Source organism: Limanda limanda, chromosome 13, assembly GCF_963576545.1.
Source record: "Limanda limanda chromosome 13, fLimLim1.1, whole genome shotgun sequence".
In the NCBI taxonomy this organism is placed as follows: Eukaryota; Metazoa; Chordata; class Actinopteri; order Pleuronectiformes; family Pleuronectidae; genus Limanda; species Limanda limanda.
This window is the reverse complement of record NC_083648.1, coordinates 20,924,708-20,949,945: the sequence shown is the minus strand read 5'-3', so window position 1 is coordinate 20,949,945 and position 25,238 is coordinate 20,924,708. Positions and strand designations below refer to the sequence as shown.

At 42.7% G+C, this 25,238-nt stretch overlaps 1 protein-coding gene across 1 annotated transcript in view; it reads right to left on the bottom strand.

The window, feature by feature from the left end:
* LOC133017555 (uncharacterized) overlaps positions 1-25,238 on the bottom strand; it is a 91,852-nt gene that overhangs the window by 11,304 nt on the left and 55,310 nt on the right. Inside the window, exons 5-9 of the mRNA XM_061083663.1 lie at positions 22,986-23,167; positions 10,822-11,078; positions 8,469-8,605; positions 5,257-5,378; positions 1,463-1,580 (exon numbers count right to left, since the gene is read on the bottom strand). Coding sequence (XP_060939646.1) covers positions 1,463-1,580; positions 5,257-5,378; positions 8,469-8,605; positions 10,822-11,078; positions 22,986-23,167 — 816 coding nt within the window. The remainder of the gene's footprint in view (positions 1-1,462; positions 1,581-5,256; positions 5,379-8,468; positions 8,606-10,821; positions 11,079-22,985; positions 23,168-25,238) is intronic.

Here is a 25,238-nt window from a genome sequence, read left to right as displayed (position 1 = left end):
TTGTCGGCAACTTACACAACCCGTTGGTGGGTTTAGACAAGATACATGATCAAAGTGTGTATAACTACAAAAATATCCTTTAGTTAAGTGCCCTTTTATTTATAATTTTTGTAATGCAAAATCAATGTTTGGTTTTGCATTACAACCTGACATGTACATGTTTTATAGAGCTGCAAAGCACCCCCGGTGTCACCCTCCTCCGTAAAGTGACAGTTGTTGTAGGCTGTAATTTGCCATAAAATGAAGCAACAAACAGCAAACAAGACAAATAAACATTTGTAGCTGATTTAAACAGGGACCTACTTTACATTCAGGTTAGAGGTCTCAACAAACTCTGTTGTAAAAGTTTAATGTTTTATTCAGAATATGTATCGTCTTCAAGCGTACACACACACACACACACACACACACACGCACGCACACACACACACACACACACTTACACTTACACTTACACTTACACACACACACACACACACACACACACACACACACACACACACACACACACACACACACACACACACAAACACACACACACACACACACACACACACACACATACGCCCACACACATGCCCACACACAAACAAATTTAGTGCAAACATTACTGTGCTAGTTGACAAGAAAACTCCACAGGGGATGTAAAACTGCAAAATATACTTTTAGTCCAAATATGTTGTTTTTGTGTGCAAAGAAAGTTGAATATGACGTGAAATACAATATATTTGTGATCTGATTTTAGCTCAGTATATGTGTTAGAGTTGTTGTTTATTATCACTCAAACTAAAATCACACAAAGGATTTGCTGTTTAGAATTATACTAATCTGTATATCAAAAACTTCAGCTTGTGTGAAAGGGGGATGTTCACATGTTGGTACTGTTTACATTCATGCTTTCCTTACACTCTGTGTACAATACATGTGTGTATTTGTGCAGGAAAAGGGGCCACGGGAAGTCGCCCACAAACAGGCAGCACATGAACTAATACTTAGTAGCTGAATTAAATTTGGTTGAAGAGATTTAAAGAGGCAGCGGTGATTCCTTCAAAAGCTTTTCAGTGCAAACAGTAAGTATATGTGGTAGCTGGGAGGAGAAGATGGATGTAAAGGATATGGGAAGGCAAACAAGAGGGACGAACAAAAGAGAGGAGAATAACAAAGCAAAACAATGGAGCCACCAGAGTTGGGAGATGGATGGTGGAAGAGAGAGGCAGAGACAGAAAAGAGGGAGGTGGGAGGTGGACAGAGAGGGAGAGGGTTTCCAAGGAGGGTAAAGGAAAGACAGAATGGTAGAAAAGACGAAGATGGAAAGAGAAAGGCGGAAAGAAATTGCGGGATTAAGAGCCTTAAAAAAGTAGGGAAAAAACAGTGTGCGCCTGCCAAGGGAACAAAAAAAGAAAGAAGGGGAAAAAAAGGGAATTAAGAGAAATACAGGGGGAGGGAGAGATTGAGTGCCTACCACCACTGTCCCTGACACTGAAGTTGAGAGCGGTGCTGGACTCCGGAGGGATGCTGAAATACACGGTGCTGTCATTCCCCCCCTCATCTCTATCAATCGCCCGCAACACCTGCACCACCTGAAACGAGAAGATAGAGAGAGAAGGGGAGATTAGGCAAGGGGAGGACGGATATACATGTGCGGGGGGGAGGTGTGGGAAGCACGGAGACAAGAGAAAAATAAGAACACTTACACGGAGAGTGCTTTTAGCTTCACGCCATTAGCGGGACTCAAAATGAGCCAAACTATTAGTAGAAGGGCACAAGTGAACTGTGCAGCACATAAATGAGAGTCTGACGGGAGCCGCCTTTAACAAACACAGTGTGGCTTTCAATTTAGTAATAGCATCTGCACAAGTCTGGCGTAGCAATCCTGGTTAAATTAATCGGAGAGAAAATCTCCCCCTGCTTAAGCTGATATGTAATTTGTTTTTAATGAAAAAACTCCAGTCGTCATTACACAAGCCGTCCTTTTTGGAAACGCTTTCGAGTGCCGGTTAGCAGACTGAAAGTGAGGATGAAGGGTGCTGCCTTCTCCCTCAGTTAGTCAGTGTCTCTCGGGCTTTGAGCCGATTTGTTATGTACAGTCACATTATGCTATCAGTTGCCACGTGCGAGCATTCAATGCATATTTCTCCTAACGACTTGTCACAGGGAGACACGCGTACCCAGCCCCAACATGCTGAAGAGATATTATAATCGCTCTTTCTTGCACTGTCTCCCGCTCTTGCGTACACTCGCAGTATACACACAAACACAAACATCACAAGGAGGAAAAACAAATCAACGACGTTGCCATAGAATCACAGATTTAGTGGCGAAACAACAAAGACACAAGCGGAGCAATGAGAACACCCGCAAAAAACAACAGATGGGCCAAGACACCAAATTATAGCGCTGGAGCCAGTGTGGAAGTACTGACGATGGAGAGGGGGGAAAAAACTGATAGAGAGAAAGCAAAGGATGGTTTCCAGGGAGAGATGGAGTGAAGGATTTCTATAATGGAGATCAGATCGAGTAAGAACACCACGATGAACACAAATAAAGCACGAAGGACGGCTGGAAGGAGGGAGGTCGTCTGAGAGGAGGCTCGAGTTTAATTACAATGTGAATAGCTGCTGCGTGGTGATAACAGGACCTCGAGGATTCACCTGCCTCCATTGTGACTGGGCGAGCTGGAGCCGCATGCTGCCGTGTGTGAAGAGATGGAGCTTTGTACCACTGCACTCCATATTCTCCACATACTTGAATGGGCACGGCTTTGAATACCAGGCTTCCTTATTTGAATGGAGGCAACTCTGAAGCATGCAGGGCTTCTCTATGGGAGACGTCACCAGTTGAAACAAATGAATTGGACTTTTCAAGACTCATAGTAAGAACCTCTCATATAATTCCTTGTAGGTCTAAACAAAGATGTGTTTACTGATTAGCCTTGGTGTAATTATATGATTTGTACAAGCACGTAAGTCAGTGAAAGGAACATGGGCCAAATGAATAAGTCAACGTACACGTTTAATACATTTTTCTCAGCGATGGTTTCTGTTCAAGTGCCAATTTTCTCTGGTAAGTTTGTTTTTAATCAGTTATTTGATGCAATAAAAATGGGGGGAATTGTGATTTGTCAAGCATTAATAATGGTGGGACCTCAGTACCACAACTCCAATCAACAAAGGACTTAGGTCTTTTGCTCAAGATAGCAGCATTTGGATCTGGGACATTTTAGCTTCATTACTAGATACGCTGGAGAAAGTACTAGAGACACATCATCCATCTCTCCATTTATGGTCTGTACTGACATTACAGTCCAAAGATGTTTCTTGTCAGGTTAAAAACATACTTCAACGCAAACTTATGCCTTATCCAATGGTCAAAAGGGGCAATGCATGCTTGTCGCCCCTGTCCAGTGCCACCCCCACCACCCTGTATGCATCATGGGGAGATGAATGGTCAAAGAAAAAAGAGAAAAAAACATTCAGCACTTTTCCAGTTGAGGAATTTAACAACCCATAACTCAAGGCTTCCAATAAACTAAAGTTGTAAGAGCCTTGTGAGGCTGTGGTACTAATGTTTTCATTGCCATTCCATTGTATTTCATAAACATGGATGTAACAGCATAGACTGAGTCACAGAACACAGGATGTGCTGTTTGTTTGGTGTGTGGAGAAAACATTTGCTGGACTGACAATAATAAAAGATGTCTTGTGGATTATTGATTTTCTTTCACGTTACTGAATCGCTGGAGCTACTGGGGCCGGCTCAAGTCGGTCACTGGCCCAAGACGGTGTCCGAAACATCAAACCCCCTGATAATTTGTCCGTTTGCTGCACTGCATATGATTTCCTCTCATCTTTATTCAGCTTCTTTCAGTTTCCTCACCACTCTTTGGCGGCATGTTGATGCCACAATTCCTGCCAGAGGCAGTAAAATCATTCGGTGCACCTTTTTGTTTCTAATGACTGACTCCAGCTGCCTGTGCTGCGTCGGCCCAAATATTAATGAGAGCCTGGATTTCTTTGTCTGTCCTCCATTGTTCCTCTTTTAAGTCTTTGTTTTACTGGTTGATGCAGCTGCAGCAGTAAAATGGGGGTCAGAGTTTTTTTGTAGGCGCCTTTATTGAGATGTGACAGCACATCTGCTTGTCCAATCACAAGAGAATAAACACTCTCTGCATGGACTGAAAATACCTTGAACACTCAATCCTTATCACCCCAAGACAAAACAGAAATGTTGTGTCCTGGATTCATGCCAAATTTGTTTCTTACACATGGGGGTTTAAAAATCAAATTCACCAAAGTTCTGATATTAACCCGATAAAGACAATAGTCTGAAAAAGACACTGGCGTGCAAATAGTGTTTTCTTATTATCTTACCCAGAATAAGATCATACTAAGAATATGGAATAATCAAGTTAAGTCATTATGTTGACATGTATAGATGTTAATCGCATTATAATAATAATCGCATTATAATGACCTATTCTAGTTTTCAGATAATTTTGTCGACATAAGTCAGTTTCGATCTTCTAATAATAATAATAAAACATCTATTAAAATAGCAACTTTCAAAACAAAGGTACAGTGTGCTTTTATAATTAACCAGATAATTCATGTAGGAAAGATAAAATACAAAAATTGTTACAACCATAGCAAGAATAAGCCATACAATAAAAGTGTGTCTAAAGAAGAGATTTAAGGTTCTCAGTTTGCCTTCTTTAGATCTCCAGGCAGGGAGATCCACGGCACAGCCACACAGCAAGAGCCTGGTCACCTTTAATAATACTTTTATATATATACTATTTGATTTTAACAGTAAGTATAGGGTCCTGCAGTAAGATCCCAGGCAACGATCAGGCTCATATGGGGTAAGCAGATCCCACATGTAGGCAGGAGTCTGACTGTTCACAGCTTTAAAGCCTGGCCACAGTGCTATGTTTAAGTTGTAATGTTTGTATGTTTCGCTTCCTACTACCAGAGTTAAGTGCATATGAGTAACGAGTGGCTGGATGAGAGGCTAGATGACTTCTGCCCTGGGTTTGATTGTAAACCAGTATGAGGTTGGAACATTGACATGAGTTATAATCAGACAGTTCTCTGTAACATGTGAACAGGAATATGGATGGACAATTACTATCTGCAACTAATTTCAAGATCATAATAGAAATCACGTCTTATTCAGAATAAGGTAATTAGTTAGAAGATTACTGTCCATGTAAACATGTCAACATCAAACATAAACGTTACAGGTTATGATACTGACCTGCCCAATGGAGGAGGAGTCACACATGGCTGTGGTGTATTGTCTGTCCAGCTCCGGCGCGTTGTCATTCAAGTCTAATGTCTCTACTGCGACCATAACCCTGGACACCTGGCTGGGATTGTCTGAAAAGGCCCATCAGAGAGAAATATGTTAAAACAATAGTGATTAAAGATGCACACTGCACAGCTACATGGAAAATTACATAAAAAACTATATGAATAAAAATCACCCACCATAACCCACCGGTGTGCAAGTTTTTACCCTCTATTAATTCCATTAAATCGTCCTCTTAGGTGAGATGAAGCATTTCAGCCTTTGTTCGAAAGCTTCAACGGCACTCAGATCATATTAGCGAGCACACAACTGGCTGAATATACAGGCATTCGTTTGGATTAATTCGGCCTGTGTTGCATCTCAAAGGCTCCCAGCTGGAGAACAACTGACACCTCTATAGCAGGCACATTTTTCCACATCAAACACGGACCTTCTTAGCCAAGAGTCAAGTGTGTGTGTGTGTGTGTGTGTGAGTGTTTCTGAGAAAGAGAGTTAGCAGAGGAGGGATACAGAGTGCAGTCAGTCTGCATGCAATTTCACAAGGGTGCAGTTTAAATGGATTGGCAGAGTCCACCCCCCCAACCCCCACCCCTCACCCCATTCACTGTGATATACACACACTTGAACATGAAGTTCTCACAGGCAGTCTTGAAACGCATGGAGACATAGTCTGAGCTGAACATTCACGATTACGTTTTCCGGGTTACTCCTGCGAAGGACACAATCCGGGCTCACCAGCACACATCCTCACTCACTTATCTGAGCAGGCAACCCTGGAACACGGCCTGGGTGACACTTTCTGCAGCACACACACACACACACACACACACACATGTGCACACACCACGCTCAGGAAACCAGAACGGTAACACTGTCATGGATGACAGCGGCTGATTCCCGTCCCCGAAAAGCTGAAAATGAGCTCTCGCTGTAATGCCACTGGTTGAGCTGACCTGCCCGTGGCCATGGCAGATCTCCTACTGTGCTTTGTGTCCACACAGCCTCCAACAGTCTGTTTATTAGATGGAGCTCATTATTGGAGACAGGCGCTCACTGCGCTGCCTCCACAAACACGGCTGCCATGAGGAGCCCCGAGTAGATTTCACGTACAGATTAAGTCTGTCCAGAGCGAGCCTTGGGACAGAAGACAACTCCTCCACTGCACAGCCTGCTTCAACAATACTTTCACTTTTTTAAGGGCTGAGAAGAACATCCAATTAGTAGTTGGTCACCTGACGAAACAGATATTCAAACTTAGCAAGAGGCTTGGTCAGCACCGTCAGAGATACATATCACCTTTGAGACGAGTTGAGCTTAGTTCAAGTGAATAAAAGAGTTAAGTTAAGATTCTGATTTCAGTTTAACGCTGGGAAATAAGATGCAAGCGCTGTGACCTTTGTTTGTCAAAGTCAGATGCTAAAAAAACATCGCACAACTTCCACACTCACCTCAGAGAGCCATAATTTGCAGAGCCATAAGAAGTGTCTGTCAGGTAAGGTTAAACACAAATTGTTTGGGTGTCTGAATAGACATCCAAGACCTTCCTTGTCAACCAATTCCGATCCGATCTGAAGGGCAGTTTAAAAATAGGTGATCAGGTGATATTTAATAGTTCATGATCGACAGACCAAAGAATATCTTCTCAAGTGACCTCCATTGTTGTCCGACACTACAACAGTGACCCACAGTGCTGCACTGTCAAAGTCAGTCTCACATAAACTGTCCCACTGCTGTAAACAAGTCACAAGAGCACCACAGGAATATTAATCCAGGCCCATAATAAAAATAACCTGTACCCAGCAGTTTAAAGATTTTATTTCGCCTTTCTAAATATTGAGGAACCAATGGGCTTTGGAATTTATACTGCAGGTCCAAGTTCAAAAACAATGTTAATTAATGTGGGAGGCCAGCAAATTAATGGAGATAGCTGGACTGTCAGAATCTAGTTTTTTTCCTTTTCCAGGCCACTGTTATTTCTAGTTTGCATTATAATATTTGCCTCTTATCATCAGTTATTATTGCTACTTTCAACAATCTTTGAAAAATGTCTTCCTTTAAAAAAAAAAATCCTGCTTTATGGGCTGCACTGTTGTTGGTATTCTTCGTTATTTATGTTCTGTCAATTCTCAAGTAAAAATTATTGATCGAAAAAAAAAGTTGCTGCTGTGTGCACACTGGTATGTAAACAGCTACCATTGGCCAAATAAATAATAAATGCTGAACAGATTAAAATATCAGCAGGTGGAATAAACAGTGCTCAGCAATGTATATGTCCCCATGCAGTTAAGTTATATACAGTATGTACAATAAAATAATAATACATCTTATTTATAGGCATCTTTCAGAGCACTCAAAGTCACCTTACATGGCAGAGATAAAAACCAAGGCTAGACAAATACAAGTGAGTCCTTATCACTGTAATTGGTCCTATCACTGTTTTAGTTTTTCACGGGATTTGCAGACATTAATAACATCATAAAGTAGCACGCCTGTTATTATTATGCTATAAATAATGTTTTATTTCTCATCCTGACACTGTGAAAAATACTCGCCAGAGTCGCCACCTTCTCCCGACTGCCGGTGTCCACTTATAGAGCCACATCATTCACATGACTTACAGGGTTTTACGTGAGAGGGTCACAAAAGTCTGAACAGAACTTAACAAAACAATCTACGCTGATTGTGATGAAAAGCTCCATAACAGCTTCTGAATGGACCCATGACTGTGTATCGTTGCTTGATGGTCTTTACTACTCTCCTTTGCAATTACAGTGCGCCAGTAGAGAAAAGCCTGTCCTTGATTTGCTGCTTTAATTCCTCGTTTCCACTCAAATCCTTATGAGAACAAATCTTTCGCAGCATCAGATAAATCACACAATATAGATCAATTGATTCTCAGGAAGAGCTGTAACAAACTATTTATGGCGCCAGACAACATTCCCCTGCCGGCTTGATGACTTGAGAGCTAAGCCGCTTAGTGAAGCGCATCACACACTGGATCCTGGGCTTTTCAGACACCAGACAATACACAGTTTAAACTCAGGGGGTTCAGGTGTCAGAGGTGGTGAATGTCTCATTGAGGAGGTTGAGCTCTAAATAAAAGAACATGTGTGAAGATGCCTCAGTGTTAATATGGTGCACAAAGTGTGACCTCTGACCTCTCTGCGTGGCGATGACGGTGATGTTGTGCCAGTGCTCGCGTTCTCGGTCCAGCTCCGTAGCCGTGGTGATGAGGCCGGTGTCGGGGGTGATGCGAAACAGAGCCTCGGGGTCCGACTGTGGATCGATGGAGAACCTGGAGGAGAGAAAACAGGGTGGAACAAGGAGAAAGGTAAATATGTAGAGAGAGGGAAGGGGAACATAGTGAACTGAGGAAGATGAGGAAAGATGTGTAAAAAGAAAGAGTGAAGGGAAGAAGCCGGCAGAGGTAGCAGTGGGGTGCGGAGTGAAAGAAGCTCACATTGCAAATGTGCGAGGGAGAGATAAGGAATTCTGCATTTAAATGGCCAAAGAATTAATATAGGGAGATTATCGCTGCTGATATGAGCTCTTTTGAAGTGCCACTGATTATCTAAATATCTCCAGGAATATACCAACTATCATTCCTCTCCACACTCTTGCCGGCGCTTATTGGGGCATGGTTTCTGTGATTGTAACACACAGATTTTTGCCACCTTTGTTGAACTATGTGAGACAAAAGCTTCCACAGGCACTAGTGAAATCCTGGAACATACAAGCTTGTGTTGTTGAGAGCAGACTCAGGGGAACTCTGAGTGGGCAGTTGGTTAGTTTGTATTTATTCGGTTGGCCCTCACTGCTGTGTCGTGTTTGTTTTAGTTGAAGAGCTGGGTTTGCATTTCCATCTAAAAGCAACATATCCCAGGCTGACACATGTAAGGACCTAGGATGTGTAATCTACGTTCTAAAACGAGATGAAATCAGAACTATAGCTCAGGATCATTAAATGTTTGATTTCCATTTTGCAGTAAAAACTCTTATTAAGTATTGATTGATAAAAACAGCATACTTAATAAACAATGAACACAAAAGCAAGACTCCAAAAACAGCCATGAATGCATTTTCTTCAGGCAGACTAATGAAAAGAAAATGTCCTAAATACACATTTATGTCTTTAGTTTACACAATTATGTCTGTTTGTAGATTACAATTACAATGCACAAAAATAAAGGCAATTTTCGAGAAAAAAGTTTTCTTTCATATATTCTAAGCCATAAATCTCCTTTTCACTTGCACTTCTGTTCATATATAAATTACAGCCTGATTTATAAAACATTTTATTCCTAAAAACATGGTGAAAATAGATTTTTTTAACTCCTCAGAAAGTATTTTATTATTTATGGTGTGAGAAAAGACACTATCCAAATTCTTTCTGTGAAAACATTTGACTCTTCTATATCAACAAAATGGAAAAAAAGAAATTTGACTTCAGATAATGTATGAGATCGTGCAAATCATTTGGACTCATTTGCCTATTAAGACAACATGAACAACAGGTTGTGATTGGTCGGGCAGTTGGCTTGGTGCGACCTCAATCCTGTAGCCCCACCCTCTAAACACTATCCCACAGGTCCTGGCTCAGAAGGATTTCACCGGCAATATTGTGGCCTCATTGTTGTACAGTGGGAGGAGGCGTATATGCATTGTCCATCTTTATATACAGTCATTGGTCTGTGCCATAGACTTTATATAAAGATGGATGACGCTCCTCCACTTCCTCCCACTATGCAGAAATGAAGCCAAAATATCCAACAGCGAGTCAGTCTTTAAATCATGATGTTTCACCTAATTTAAATGATATAAAATAAGGAAAATTGACATATATATCGGTGTGATGAGAACTATCTAAACTGACAGATACTGTATTTGGTCCATCTCCCATTCACTAACATGGAGGAGGTTGGGTGTATGACCTATAGTGCAGCCAGCTACCAGGGAGCTAAAGATAATTTTTGGTTTCACTTTTGGGGAGCTGGCATATCATCCATCTTTATACACAGTCTTTAATCTGTATGCTAACTATTAAGCTACAATCAACAGCTGGTAAGCTTTGCACAAAGATTGAACTGATGGACAGAAAAAAAGGAACATAAACCAGTCTCCTAAATATTAACTAGTCTAACTTGCGCACCAGTTACTCCTGTCTGTACGGACTTTGAGTCCAGCGAACTTTGCATCATAGGAATTTAATATTAGATGATGTGTTTTCCCATGTCATTGTCCACACACTGAGCAATAGTATCTAAATATTTATCAGTAACAGTAAACATAAATAACCATGGTATAAAATGTAGTTATTGCACCTGAAACATCTATATATATATATATATATATATATATATATATATATATATATATATATATATATATATGCATATATACTGTATAACTTGTGTTACAATTTGAAGAATAAAACAAATTAACACTTTTTCTCTGCATCTCGGTTGCAACAGAATGTTTAATCAGTATTTGATATGAAGAAAGAGTCTTCACCTGATATTATTGGTGAGTCCAGTGTCAGGGTCTACAGCGCTGACCCGGCCCACAGTGCAGGCTGGCGGACAGTTCTCAGAGACATCCATGTGATATCTGGACCGGGAGAACTTGGGCGGCTCGTCCGCGTCCAGGACTGCGACCCTGATGGAGGCCCGGTCCTTGAAGGGGCCTCGGCGCAGGAAGCGAGGGTCCACTATGGGGTTGAGCACCTCCACAGAGAAGGAGTAGGAGCTCCGGCTCTCGTAGTCAACAGCCTGGGGAGGGGGAGGATATTTGAAAAATAATTATAGTAATGTGGAAGTTTATAATCAGTCAAGGCTTAAATATACACCTACTGTGAAATGAGTAATGATGACACATTTTATTAGCAAGAGATTATTCAAATGTCACAGTTATGAATATCAGATCCTTTCATTAAGTCCAATTCTCACAGTGCAATTTCCACAGATGACTGCTAAATTACATATCAAAAGCAGCGGGATGACAAATAATGAATTATTCCAAAAGATAAGAGCTCTCAGAGGCTGGAGTCACATCTGAAATCAGCAGAGGAATCGGAGTAAATAATACCATGGTTACCATAAATGTGGTGAAGTTGGGATATTTGAAGTGATACTTTGAAAGTTGTTGTGCACGGACGTGTGGATGGTGCGCTTTTGTGTGAAGAAGAGAAAAGACATTCATGAGGTGTTGATGTTACAGCATTGACGATGAGATTCCTGATGCTCAAAGAGTTGAAAGGATTTCTCGAGAGCTCCGACGCTGAACAAACTACGTGTCAAGCCTTGGTTTGACATTGATTCAGGGATGCTTATGAGATTCTCAGAATGGAGGATGTGTGGCTGTAGAGTTTCTGCTGCCAGGACGCTGGATGATGATGATGCATTCGTGGGAGTTGGATGAGATTAGCGCTGCTTTTCTGCACGCAGCACAGATGGATGTGAGCAGGTGTTGCTTCAGGTGTCGTCGCACTGAACATTTTATCAAGCTTCGGCATTGTTCGGTGCTGCAGTGTTGACGAGACACTTGGACCTGTGTTGGTGGGAACCAGGCAGGTAGCGTGTAAAGCTACCAACATGCTGAGGGTCATCTCAGACCTTGTGGGAGTGAAACTTGGACAAAGGTTTTATTGTGAATCCCCAGTACGGATCCTGAGTTTGCCCTGAGTTGGGCACTCTGCTGACAAATCATTTCCACAACAAACAATACCTTTTGAAATTATAAAACAAAACCACGCTCCGTGTTTTACACCACCTCCATCACCATGGCAACTCCACAATCACCACGGAGACTCTCACCTAGCCATGAGGAGCGTAATAGAAAATTCCCTTTGTATCCTCGCATCTACACAGGTAGAAGAGATTTCATTTGGGATAGGGGCTCAGGCCCCAGAGATTGTTTGTCACAGAGAAGTTATGAAGCCTATTTGTCTGAAGGGGTCCATGTGATTACGCCACACCAGCGAGCCAGCTCTGAAGCAATGAGAAAGCCTCTGATCATGTTTGCCGAAATGATTGTTAGTGAGGGCAGAGGCGCGCACGCGGGTAATCACACACTCTACATCCACTGTCTCACACACACACACACAGACACACACACACACACACACACACACACACACACACACACACAGACACACACACACACACACACACACACACACACACACACACACACAAACACCCAGACATGCACCTGCTGATGATTAGATCTGGAGAAAGCAACATGTGTGGGTCTGGTTCAGAATACATGTTTGAGGTGTGTGTGTGTGTGTGTGTGTGTGTGTGTGTGTGTGTGTGTGTGTGTGTGTGTGTGTGTGTGTGTGTGTGTGTGGGTGTGGTAAGTGGTTCTTTTGAGCCGCTGGGTCCTCAGATCCTCTGTCAGTCCGTGTGAGTCCTCAAAGTAAGTGTGCGTATGAATCATCTCGGTGTGATTGGCACAGAAACCCATGTTGGACAGAGGATAAATAAGCTCCCTGGCTATGCAGAATACACGCTGTTGGATACAAACGGAGAGAAAAAACTCATTTTGAGGATCCTAGCAGCAGTGGGAATATTGATATCCTCTCACTCATGCCCCCCGCCCCCCTCCGTTTCTCTCCTTTTTTCTATTTTTCCCATCTCTTCTCTTCCTTCTCCCTGAGCTCTCAACCAAAGTTAACTGCTTCACAGAAAATCTGTGGTTTTAGAAAGAGGGGAAGATTGATTAGAAAATTATGCAGAGAAAAAGGAGCGAACGAAGGACACGGAAATGTGACCAATTTGGGGGGAATGTCTCGGCGGGAAAAGTAAATACACAGGAGGCACTGTGGAGTGGGATGGAGATACAGAGATTGGGCGACTACGTGTTCAAGCGCAGACGGGGGGGGGGGCTTTGCCGGGTAGACAGGGAAAAACGTTCTCTGACGCGGTCCCTATTACAGATAGAGAGAGGGACAATCTGTCTGAGGAGGAGAGGTGTCACTTACACTATGAGCACACACTCATCACCCCCCCCCCCCAACCCAACCTCCACCCAGCACTCCATCACTCCGCTCGCCTTCCTTCCCTACCTCCTACACTCCATCACCCGTCCCCCCCTACTCCACCCATCTTTTTTTTGGTCCTTTTTTTTTAAGTTTGCGTGCTGACAAACAACAGCACACACACTCATCCTTCTCCCTCATCCGCCCTTACAGGAAGCACTTATCACTCGGCGGTCCGGTGGGTTTTTCTGCTTTGGTGTTTTTTCTCTCTCACACGCTCCTGTGGGTGTGAGGATGTGAACGCTGCTCGCACGTGCTCTGCTTTCTCATGCTGACCTTGCACATGCACTCGCCCAGAGCAACATAACACCACATGTTTCTGACGTCGTAGTCGTGGTATCGTTTAAACTGATTATATTGCTTCTCTTTTCAGACACTGAAGAAGACTGTGGTGTCACTACCTGTTGGTCTGTTTGTCTCCCTATATGTTTGATAGAATTTTTTTTCTGAATAACATTAAATTACCTGGAGACAGGTGTATCCGGTATCAGGTGCTTCAATACACATACTTGTTATTTCGAGTGCGTTCACACGGAAAAACACGTTAAACTGCAGTGCGGTATAAGTACCTGGATGGTGCAGTCAAATTGGTCAAAACGTTAGTGAGTGTCAAACTATGGACACTTCACTGTCATTATTATAACATCCCTGAACACGCGTAACACTGGCTGCAGCCACAGTGCTCAGGCAGAACGTGATTATATAACGTGCACACCGGTATAATTTTTCAGCAGCAGCAAATCTCAGACCGCATTTTTCTGTCTGACCTAAGTAGACCGGACCACAGCTGACCAGAGCCCGACAGGTGTTTTCATTTTTCTGTCTAGACCCAGGCAGACGACTCACTGTTAGATTCAAGTCGGGTAGTCAGGCTCTACAGCAGAGTCACAACACAGAGTCACACCACAGATTAATGGATGATGAGAGGAGAGTTGACCAATGACAATGATGAGGAGACAGAGAGAGAGCTGTACACTTTGTAATGAGGCAACAGGACAACATTTCTTAAACCTTCTAATATATTTTGTTATAATGAGTCCAGGTAATTAAACCCTGCACACAACCTCAAGTGCACACAGTAAATGGTAAATGGTTTTGTATTTATATAGCGATTTTTCAGTCCTGATGACCACTCAAAGCGCTTTACAGTGCAGTTTTACGTTCACCCGTTCACACACACATTCATACAGTGCATCTATTTGCAGCACTTTGTTATTCTATGGGGGGCCATTCAGGGCTCAGCGTCTTGCCCAAGGACACTTGGGGATGCAGATGGGTCAGACTGGGGATCGAACTACCTTCAGGTTGGAGGACGACCACTCTACCCCTCAGTCACAGCCGCCACAGTGAAATCTACCGTTGAGGACCACACTCGGTAGACACAGTACTGAGCCAACACACGTCTTTTCTTGTTAAATGTCTGTTGTGATCGCTGACAATGTCGTTGTCAAGAGTTTGTTACCCAGTGGGAAAATGTCCCAACGTGGCATCAATCTACTGCCAACAAATATGGGTAAAAACTGGAGGCTGAGGAAGGAGAATGTTTATTTTCAAGACAATGGAGCAAAAGCAGCTGGCGCATATTTATGCTGCGCAACAATTGGTCGATAGTTGCTATTGTCATCTGATTATTTAAGGACACCACAACCCTGTTGGAATTCATGCACTGCATACACAGTGCACTCACGTGACTGACTAAAGTATCGGATTTAATATAATTCTTCTATGATGGTCAGACTTTTGGTATCAATCTTTTTTTTTCTACTTCTTCCTGATTAAAGAGCAGCTGCCAGATCAGATCAGTTGGAGCTTTGCAGAACTTCATTCCTCCTTTGTGAAGTAAATGTAGTGTTAAGCCGCTCTTTATCCGTACTCTCTTCTTACAATGTCATCCACCTTTTCTTCAGCACATTCTTTCTGCCAAATTCTGAAAAGCTGTGTATGCAGGTGCCTAAATTACAGTTGATTATTTGCTTGACTGGCTGAGGAAAAAATTCATCAACAGCAACTTTTGAGCATTGATTAAACATTTAAGTAATTTATTTAGCAGAAATGCCAAAACTTAAATGGTTCTCGCTTTTCAAATGTGAGGATTTGATTATTCTGTTCTACCCATTTCTGACCTTTTACTGACATAAACCATTCATCTTCTAATCGTGATTAACAGATGAATTGGGAATAACCATTGGCTGCAGTCCCTGAACGTACATACATACATACAAACTCCCTTTATCTCTATTTAACGTTGCCCTCCTCCTATACACTGGCACACACCCACATGTTGTACCTGCTCCAACAGTCCGTTTTGAAATTCAAATTACTCTATAGAATTTCCCTTTTAAATTTGCTTCACAGTTAGCAGAGATGAATTAACTAACCTGCATGCTAGACTGGCGATACATAATACATATCTGTTCAAAGAGGCCAGCCCATAGGCGTACATGCTCGACCGAGGAAGAGGGGGCATGTGCACGCTTTGCAGTGTGTATACATTACTGCCGGGTGAGGCTTCAAAGCACAGAGACGGTGCTTCTCACTGAGTCTTCTGTAATTGATGGAAAATAAATATTTTGCAAATGTGTCTGAAATCAAGCACACATCCTTGTGGTCTGTGGCGTACACGCTCGTGTCTGTGCTCAGCCTCCCGCTGTCCTTGGCAGCTTGAGATCTTTCTTGATTTTGTGCTTTCTAAATCAAGATCACACATCACATTTGTCTGATGACAAACTCAGCTTTGGACATTTCTGCCAACAAGCACGACCACAGAGATGGGAGAACAAAGACTCGTCTAAATCTCCCTTTTGACTTTGTTCCTCCTCTGCCGCTTCCCCTTCCCTCTGTCACTTGTCTCTTGTCTCCTGCCTGTCCTGTGTCTTCCTTTTCCCTCGATGTATTTTGCAAGACATTGGTCTCTCTCTCTCTCTCTCTTCCTCTTTTTCTCTCTCCATCTCTCTCTTTTTCTCTCAGAGGAGATTAGTACAATCTCTCCTCCGCGTGAAAACAAACACAGATAATCCTGGGCGCGCTGCTGGCGTGTGACCGAGGATTAGCCATGCCGTTTTTAAGGGAGAGCATATGGAAATAATAACGGCAAACTGACACACGTGCGAGCTCGCTTGTCCCCCAGGTAAGAGGAGTGAAAGCTGTACAAATAGCAGGCTTACACAGCTCACAGCACCCCCCCAAAAAAAGTACCTCAAAAGGGAACGTCCTGAATCGGGATATCGCCGGATACGCATTACTGGTGTTGTGACATGACGCTGCGTCTCGTGATCCCACTTTGTTATAGACATGCTATTAAATACATCTTACACGTGTAATGAGGTGGTGTGAAATCGAAGCTTTGTCCTGGTTTGCTTTTAAACTTTCTTTTTGCTGCCCCATTTGTTATAAAAGCTCAAACAATCAAAACACATATTCAATCATCACGTGTGTGATTAACATGTAAAGTATCTATGTCCACCAGCTGAGGACTACATCTTCTCTGTCTTCTAATTGCTCCTCATTGTAGTGGCTGATTAGGTTTTGATTGGTTGATTGATATCAATGAAACCTTAACTAGCAGCCACCAGTGAACGCTCCAACTGGCTTACGGTGTTACCCCGTGGCCATTAGGGGGCACTGCTGCAGAGCAATGTCAAGAAGGAGAGTGTTATGCCATTTACTCAATTACCTGCTACTTACACTGTGGCCTTGTTCACATGCTGTATCAAAAATCTATTAGCAGCAATATGTACAATCATTAACGGCCACATGTTATAAGAAAATAAGTGGAGTGGTGCAGGTCTAAATGGCCAGGGAACAAAAGGAATAGAATTAAAGAGAGAACAAACGAGAAAGAAGACATTCATTTCAAATGAATGGATGAATAGTCCATTTGTGTGTCAACATGGGGCTGATTTTGTGTGTATACATGTGTGTGTCTTCTCATGTGTCTTTCCGTGTGTGAATGTGAATGAGGCAGACCTAAGCTGAGTCAGAGCCGCAGACAACACACACTGTCTGACATGGCCTCAAGACACAAAACAGAGCGAGGACGAGGCCGGGGAGCCAATGTGAGATAGGGAGCTTGCACGCGCGTGTGTGTTTGTGTACTCGTGCTTGTGTTTGTGTGTCTCACCCTGCATATTTGGACATGGGTGGGGAGATCAGAGAGAGAGAGGGAGAGAGTAATGAAATGCAGAGAGACAGCAGCAGATGATGTGAAGGGGTGAGGGACGGAGGGAATTAGGGAGGGGGGGTGATAGTGGATGGGAGAACGTGGGAAGGAGGGAAATCTCTTTATTGCTGGGGGTCTCTGTGGGACTGACTGTAAATAAGCAGTGATAAGCAGCAGGCAGCTTCACACAGTCTTGCAGGCTTTTAATGACCCAGCTTTCTCCCAGCATGTCCCCGCCTAACCTCTCGCCTTTCGGGGGCTTCATGCTCTTCCTCCCTCCCACCCATCAGCACATCATCATCCTCACTCTTCCTCGTCTTCATCTGTCTCGTTCCCTCATGTGCGCCTTCCTCCTCCTCCTGGCTCCATTTTGTCATCACGCATTCTCTCTCAGTCTCCTTTAACTTCATCTTCAAACTCCTTCCCTCCAGCTCCCTCTCTTGGCTCTATATACCCATAATCTGCTATTAACTCCCCCCTCCTCTTCCCCCAAGCTCATGAAGTCTCCCACCCGCCTCCCAGCTGACACGTCGTCTGAGGTGAAGACGTCGAGCACCGCCGCAGCTGTTTCCCCTCTTTCCACACAGTTTAAACACAGGGAGCTGCAAGGTCAAGTGTGTAATATTGATGTCTGGCTCTGTATATCTCTCTATGTGGTTTATTGCTGCTTACCTTCGTAGGTGTGTGTCTCCATTCTGTGTGTGTGTGTGTGTGTGTGTGTGTGTGTGTGTGTGTGTGTGTGTGTGTGTGTGTGTGTGTGTGTGTGTGTGTGTGTGTGTCTGTGAGTGAGAGAGGGAGGGAGGAGAGAGACAGAGCATCTCAGATCAGCGGTTAAAGAGATTCAGCCCACAGCATCGAGATGACCAGCAGGGTCAAGGCCAGCTCTGTGGCAACACAAATTGTTCCACTTGGAAATCCTTCTCCCTCTCTGGGGCCGCACAGATCATCATGCTCCCCTGTTAAAAATCTTCACAGCTATAGAAAGCAGTCTGACTCTGGAAAATGGACACCAGGGCATGTGAGTCAATAAGGTCGCAACCCGAACATATGCACACATGGCAACAGCCCAAACAATATAAAATTAAATTAAATGCACGGGTTAGGGTTAATGAATTTTTGGTGAATTATAAGCAGGAGATAGCTTTGTGTATTTGATGCTTTCTATGAGTGTTGTTGCACCTCTCTAACGAATCATAGTTTCCCTGAAAGGCTACATCCATTTCGACCACTGAATTTTTGTGTTTGAAAATCCCAGTTGAACTTACTTAAAAAACAGAGAAAACAGATTGACTTAAAAGTAAACTTAACTCATACGTTATATCTACTAATAATAATAACTTAATTTTGTCAAGATTTTTAACTTAAAGTTGCAAGTGATATGAACTTTAGAAGTATACCTGAAACAGGTAAGTCTGACTTAAGCGGATAACTATTTACTAAGTATGAACTCAGGAAACTGTATTGACTTAGATTTATAAAGTAAGCACAATAAAGAATATTAGTTCCGTTTTAAGCCAATGACAAAAAGACAAATTGCATCACCTACCAACTAATTCCAACAACATGTGTTTGTCTGTATGTGCATCTCATTTCTCGCAAATCGTATCTGCTACACACACCCGAGAAAGTGCAGTGAAGAATTTTTTTGAGATTTGGACATGTGATACATTTAAGATTAATGAAACTCAAATACATAGGCGTCCAGCACTCTGTAGCAATCAGCAGGGGAGGGGCGGTGTACCTTGAACATGTCTTTTTCTACGTCCTCTGACCAACTACAGCAGTGGTTGGCAATTAGGTCAAATGGTTGGTCAAACTCATGACCAGATCATTATATTTTTTATTTCACCATATCAGATTTACACACAGGCACAGATGGACTGTCCAGCAAAGGGAGCTGCCCTCCATCATGTCAACTACATTCACAGAATCGCTTACTGTTCTTCAAAGTAAAATCCCAAAGTTTGTTTTGTGGCTGTCATGCTTTATTCTGAGTGGAATTAAAGAGCTTTTATGTTGAAAGGTTGTCAACTTGGGTCTGAAGATTGTGTTGATGAGTCAACAGACCTCTGTAGTACACGGCATGCTAAGTATGAAAAGATAAGGAGAGTTTAATAAATCTTTAAAACCTACAGGTATATTTAAACCATACACAATAACAATAATAAAGCTGTTTCAGTATCATTCTATAAAAAAACATTGACTACGAAATCTTCACAACTGATAAACCAGGATGAAAACAGCTCTGCACACAATGTCCAGTGTGAATCTGAAGAGGCTCCTTAGCACCACAGGCAAAGAGAACATCCCATTCCAAACAAGCAGGTTTGCATCACTTGTATTCAACTGGATAGTGGGAAATAAGTAAAGAAACCTAATGTAAAGTAAACAATCTCAGCTATTACCTTTGACAGTGATTGAGAATATTCAATACATTTTACACTTTCCTGAGAAGCATTCAGAATGAACCCACATGTATCCTGTCTCCAGTCATATTTGATATTTCACATATAGCAGCAAACTATAGTTTAATCTATCTCTATGTGTGTCTTGGGGCTTTTGTTGAGGGATTAATGCAAACCTAAACAGCATGAAGTGAGCCACGCTGAAATACTAATTGCAATTTTTGTATTGTGTGGCTCAAACCACAGAGCGGGGGTGTTTACATTACATTGTTTACATGTAGCTTTCCGTCCGGATTCGCCCAGCACGTGTTGAACGGATCGATTCTCTCTTTACACTCAGCGGCAGCTCCGCTTTCTCACTGCCTTCACTGCTCCCTCTTCTTCACTCCACTTGTTGCCGCCCTCACCATCTCCAAGTTTCTTTTTCTTTATTATATCACATTTCATTGTACCCGCATGTCTCTCTGGGTAAATATTTCTACCTCCCGGTGCAGCTCAGTCTCCTCCTGTGCTAATTTTTTCTTTTTGGCTGTCACTGGTTTTGCGGCACTTGCTGCCTCTGCAACTCCCCTCCTCCGTCTTAATGTCTCTCTCTGGTTCCTTCACACTGTAACTCCCTCGTTATGCTGCACTGTCTGCTGTCGCTGCCTCTCAGGACCTCATTTTAACACTCTCCCATCTTCTCTCTTCTCCTTCATCCCGACTCTTTCCCGTCTTCCTCACCTTGAATTTCCTTCCTCTTGCATCTCTTACTGTATCCCTGCCTCTCTGCTGCTCTTCAAAGAAACTCATACCAGGCTTGGAAATCCTGCTCAACACACACACACACACACACACAGACACACCACCTCCAGGTGCGGATTGTTTTTAACGAATCCTACCAACCCGAGGATGAGAACTGACACAGTGATGTATTCACACATACACACACACTGCATGCACCCACCACTATGTATGACTACACTGACGAGAACACCCATAATACTCTTATGAATACAAATAGGAATATGTTTTGACAGATTTTTGTGCAAATTGTCCCGATTCTATGAAAAAAATGATTCTCGAAAATGGCAACATTTCAGAAACTCCTGAAATACTCTCGCTGAGTTTTCACAAAGTTTTTTCGACATGATTCATTCCAATTTTAAGTTATTTCAAAAGAGACATTTTCTGCTAATCGGGGTTCATCATTTTGATTTGTGTTATTACTTAAAAGGTTTTCTTAGAAAGTGAATCACTTTCCTCAACCTTTCCAATGCTGCAGCTCCTGTTTCCACCCACTGTCTGATTGCCATGTCTATTCTGATTGGCCAGTAGCTTTTATAAAACCTACATCAATGAAGGAGCAAATAACAGAGAAGAACTCTATAGTCCAATGCATATTGGACGAGGAAGACGCCTGTAAACTATGGTAATGTGGTCCAGTGATGCTATATTTAGTTGCTAACTTGTAATTAGTATATAGCTGCCATTGCTGTTGTTGTTTCTGGTGCATACTAATTAAACAAAGCGAAAGTGGGCAGCATTAAATAAGTTGTAACATGACCACTTCCCAAACGCTGGAGTTCACATATACTTCTTCTTGGAAGGCAACTGTAAAAATCTCTGTTTCAACGAATTAAAACATGGTTTTCATGTGGAGGAGAGGCTCAAACCCGGAGATTTAAGTTTCCTTTGTAAAATATCTGCATTAGGGTGAGACACACCAGAGGAAGGAAGAACTGGCAAAGCACAATATGGCTCATTTAAGAAATTTGGGCAATAAATGCTACTGTACAATTGTAATGTTATCAAGGCTAATTGATGACTGAGTCCATCTCATAATTGTAAGGATAAAATATGTGCAGAGATTATGAATCACTTTGTCAGATGTTGGACAACTTATAACTCACCGTTAAATCAAATAATAAAGATTTTCCTGGTCCACATTCCGCGTTTTGCTGTTGTCTGTTTCTCGTATACCTTTTGAAATGTAATATACTTGAGCTTTGACTGCGGGTTAAACTAAAGCCAATGCTCCACTGTGCATATACATTTACAGTCCATTTACATGCCTCCCATACATGGCCCTTCTCCTCATTAAGCCTACATTACATGTGAGTGCATGTGAGGCCTGAGACAGACATGTATGTACTTCAACAAGTCACGGCAGTAATGAGCAGGTGTCAGCGCTCGTCGCCCCCACGTTGCAACACACAAGAACGTGGTTATTCCGGGTGACAGGCCACTTAGGGAATTGCCGTTTCAAATTGAATTCATGTAGTATTACACTGAAGGGAACTATTAACCAGCTGAACTCTGAATGGAATGGCAGAGCCTCATTGATCTTTCAGTGCATGCAAGTGCACTGCATAGGAAATCCTTACAGAAAGGCAGCAGCCAAAACAGCTCAACGGTGGTCACATTTCTTGCTTTTTGCTGCAAATTAGACTCAACTCAGTTGCCGCAAACATGTGCACGTGCGTGTGTCATGCTTTGACTTGAGTTGTGAATGGCTGTTTCGTTCTGTTGGCTGTAAACAGATGGAAAAAGATGATAAAAAAGAAAGAAGGAGGCTGGTTTACAGCGGGTGAATCAAGCAGGAAATTCACTTGTCAGAAACCGATAAAAACAGTCTCATCTGATTTGAGTCAGACAAGGAGGAACGATAAGATTAGTACAGATCATGTGTATTAAAAATCTCAGAGGAAAGGCTGCGGAGAGATGAGTCATGTAAAGTCTCATACGTTTCCAGGTAATTCTAGTTTAATGGGCTGAAGCAACATTAGATCTGCTTCGACTCATCGGAACAGAACCCCTTTCAAAAACATCTGCCCACATTACCTGTCATCTCCTCCCCCCTCATCATGTGTTCTCTCCATCCTCTCTGCCCTGCCCTTCTCCCCTTCACCCACCCACACCTTTCTGTTTATGCTCCATCACCCCTCCCTCCCTCCCCCTGTCTGTCTTCCTCTCCTTCTCTGCCATTATCTCTCATGACATCCAGATGACCCTGTCCTCATCGTCCTCCTCCTCTTCCCGCCCCTCCTTTCCACTCTGTCAATCCCTCCGCCTCTGTCATCCCTTCCTTTACCTTGTTGAGCATGATGACAGCCTCTTGGTTCACTCCGGTGATGTTGAACGTGTCCCCGGTCTCCCCCTCCAGGATGGTATACTCCAGCTTGGCATTCTCGCCGAGGTCGGCATCACTGGCTGATATACGGCCTATCTCAGCGCCAGGGATGGCGAGCTCAGAAACGGAGAAGGACCACATACCTGGGAGAGACAAACGACAGCACACGTTAGGGAAGAAGCCTCCATGACTCATTCATTGTGAAGTTAAACGTTTAATTTTGCCTTTTGAACAGTTTTTAAATAGCTGTTCCCCATGGGGCAAAGCCAATATTTACAATAATTCATTCAGATAAGGAGCCTTTAATTTAACAGAACTGAGAGGATGAAGGACAGAGAGAGAGATAAAAGAGGAGAAAGCCTGTGTGTGAGTGCACAGCTATTAAAAGACAGGTAAGATAGGGCCAGAAAAACCTGTCGTTACAAGTAACTCTACTGAAAGCAAAGATTAGAGTATGAGAAGCTCTTTCTTCTTCCTTCAAATATTTGAACTTGATGATGTGAGCTAACTACTCATCACAAACATCAACTTTATTTTTTTAAGTCCCTGCAGGCGCCCATCCCTATAGTATAACTCCAGATAACACACCCTTTCATGTGTGCTGCCATCATGGTTGAACATGTTGCTTTTACTTTTATTCCCACCGCCATTAAAGAGGCACATTATAAATCGTTTTGCAGTTTGTACTTAAGGCACATATTGAGCATTTCTCCTAGGATTCACCTGATGCACCTGATGATGAAAAGTACCACACGCAACATGGTGCAACAGCAAACTCCACATATTTATTTTTTCCGAACACACACACACCGCAGAGAGCGGCCACCGGCAGCACTGACAAGACTAAGTATGATAGGAAAGATAGAAATTGAGTGAGGGAAAAGGTAAGATATCACTGCTCACACACACACACACACACACACACACACACCCACACACACACACACACACACACACACACACACACACAAACACACACACACACACACACATGCACTCACAACAGACAGCCTCATTCAAACAGAGCTGTTATCTGCTAGGCTAAAGCTACAGGAATCAGATAGACCGGTAAATGTGAGGGAGAACAACATCGAACAAGCACATTGGGGCTGACAGAATAAAAGATAGCCAGCACTTCAACCAGACAGTATCTGAGCGAGCACACAGCCCGATGAATTTTGTAAATCTGACAACATCACAGCGAGACTAAATGTGAGGTTATTTCTCTTTGCGGATCCGTTATAACAGTTCACACATCAAAGTCGCACAGGCAACCAAAGTTATCAGTCATGTTGTTTGATTGTGGTCTTTTTTAGTCTGCTGATATCTGTATCTGATATCTGTAGCGAGAGGCTTCCCCAGGAGTAAATACTAACTTTTATGAAAAGACACAGGGGCTCCTCTCTTCCAGCAAGTCTTCTAACCTAAATACAACAAAACGGTTTTGTTGTCACCGCTTTAAAACATTTCCAACTGATCAGTTTATTCTGGCGCTACGATTGGCAAGACAACATATGGCCTCAGGTTTCAGTTAAGTTTAAGCAGGAGACATGTTTATGTTACTATTTGGCTCAAGGGTTATTTAATTTGTGTTACTATTTGAAAAGGTTTACATTTTCTAATTTTCAGAAAACACATCCCTTTTCTCAAACTGTCCATTGCTGCAGCCCAGTCTGTTCTGATTGAGCAGGTCCCCTGCAATGTCATTGGTCAATTGCTTCCAGTCTGTGAAGGAGACCTTATCTGCCGCTCCCGCTTTATCTGGCCTGGTGCTCGACTAGCTGCTAGGCATTAGAACCTGCACTTTTATTTGAAATTCATCAGCTTCACCAACTGACCAGTGAAGTTAGATATTTTATGTTGTTTATCTTCGAAAGGGGAGAATGCGAGCAAGAGAAGCTGCAGGGAATCATGACAGCAAAGCATCTGAGAAGCGGCGTGTGGATGTATTTTGGGTTGTACAGCGTAGAAGACTTTTTACCTTTGTAACCTTTTACCTTCACAAAAAACCTATATAACACTCGAAGATAACAGAAATAACAGAAAATATAGAGAAAGCATAATCCGTCTCTTTTAAAACCAGTGGTTAGGATTTTGGAAATACTGATTTCATGAGCTCAAGTCCCCTAATAATAACCCTCCACCCCTCCAGACACCAAAAACAGACTTCAAAATATTCCACCCTGTTTGAGAAACACTGAACTGCTTTATATA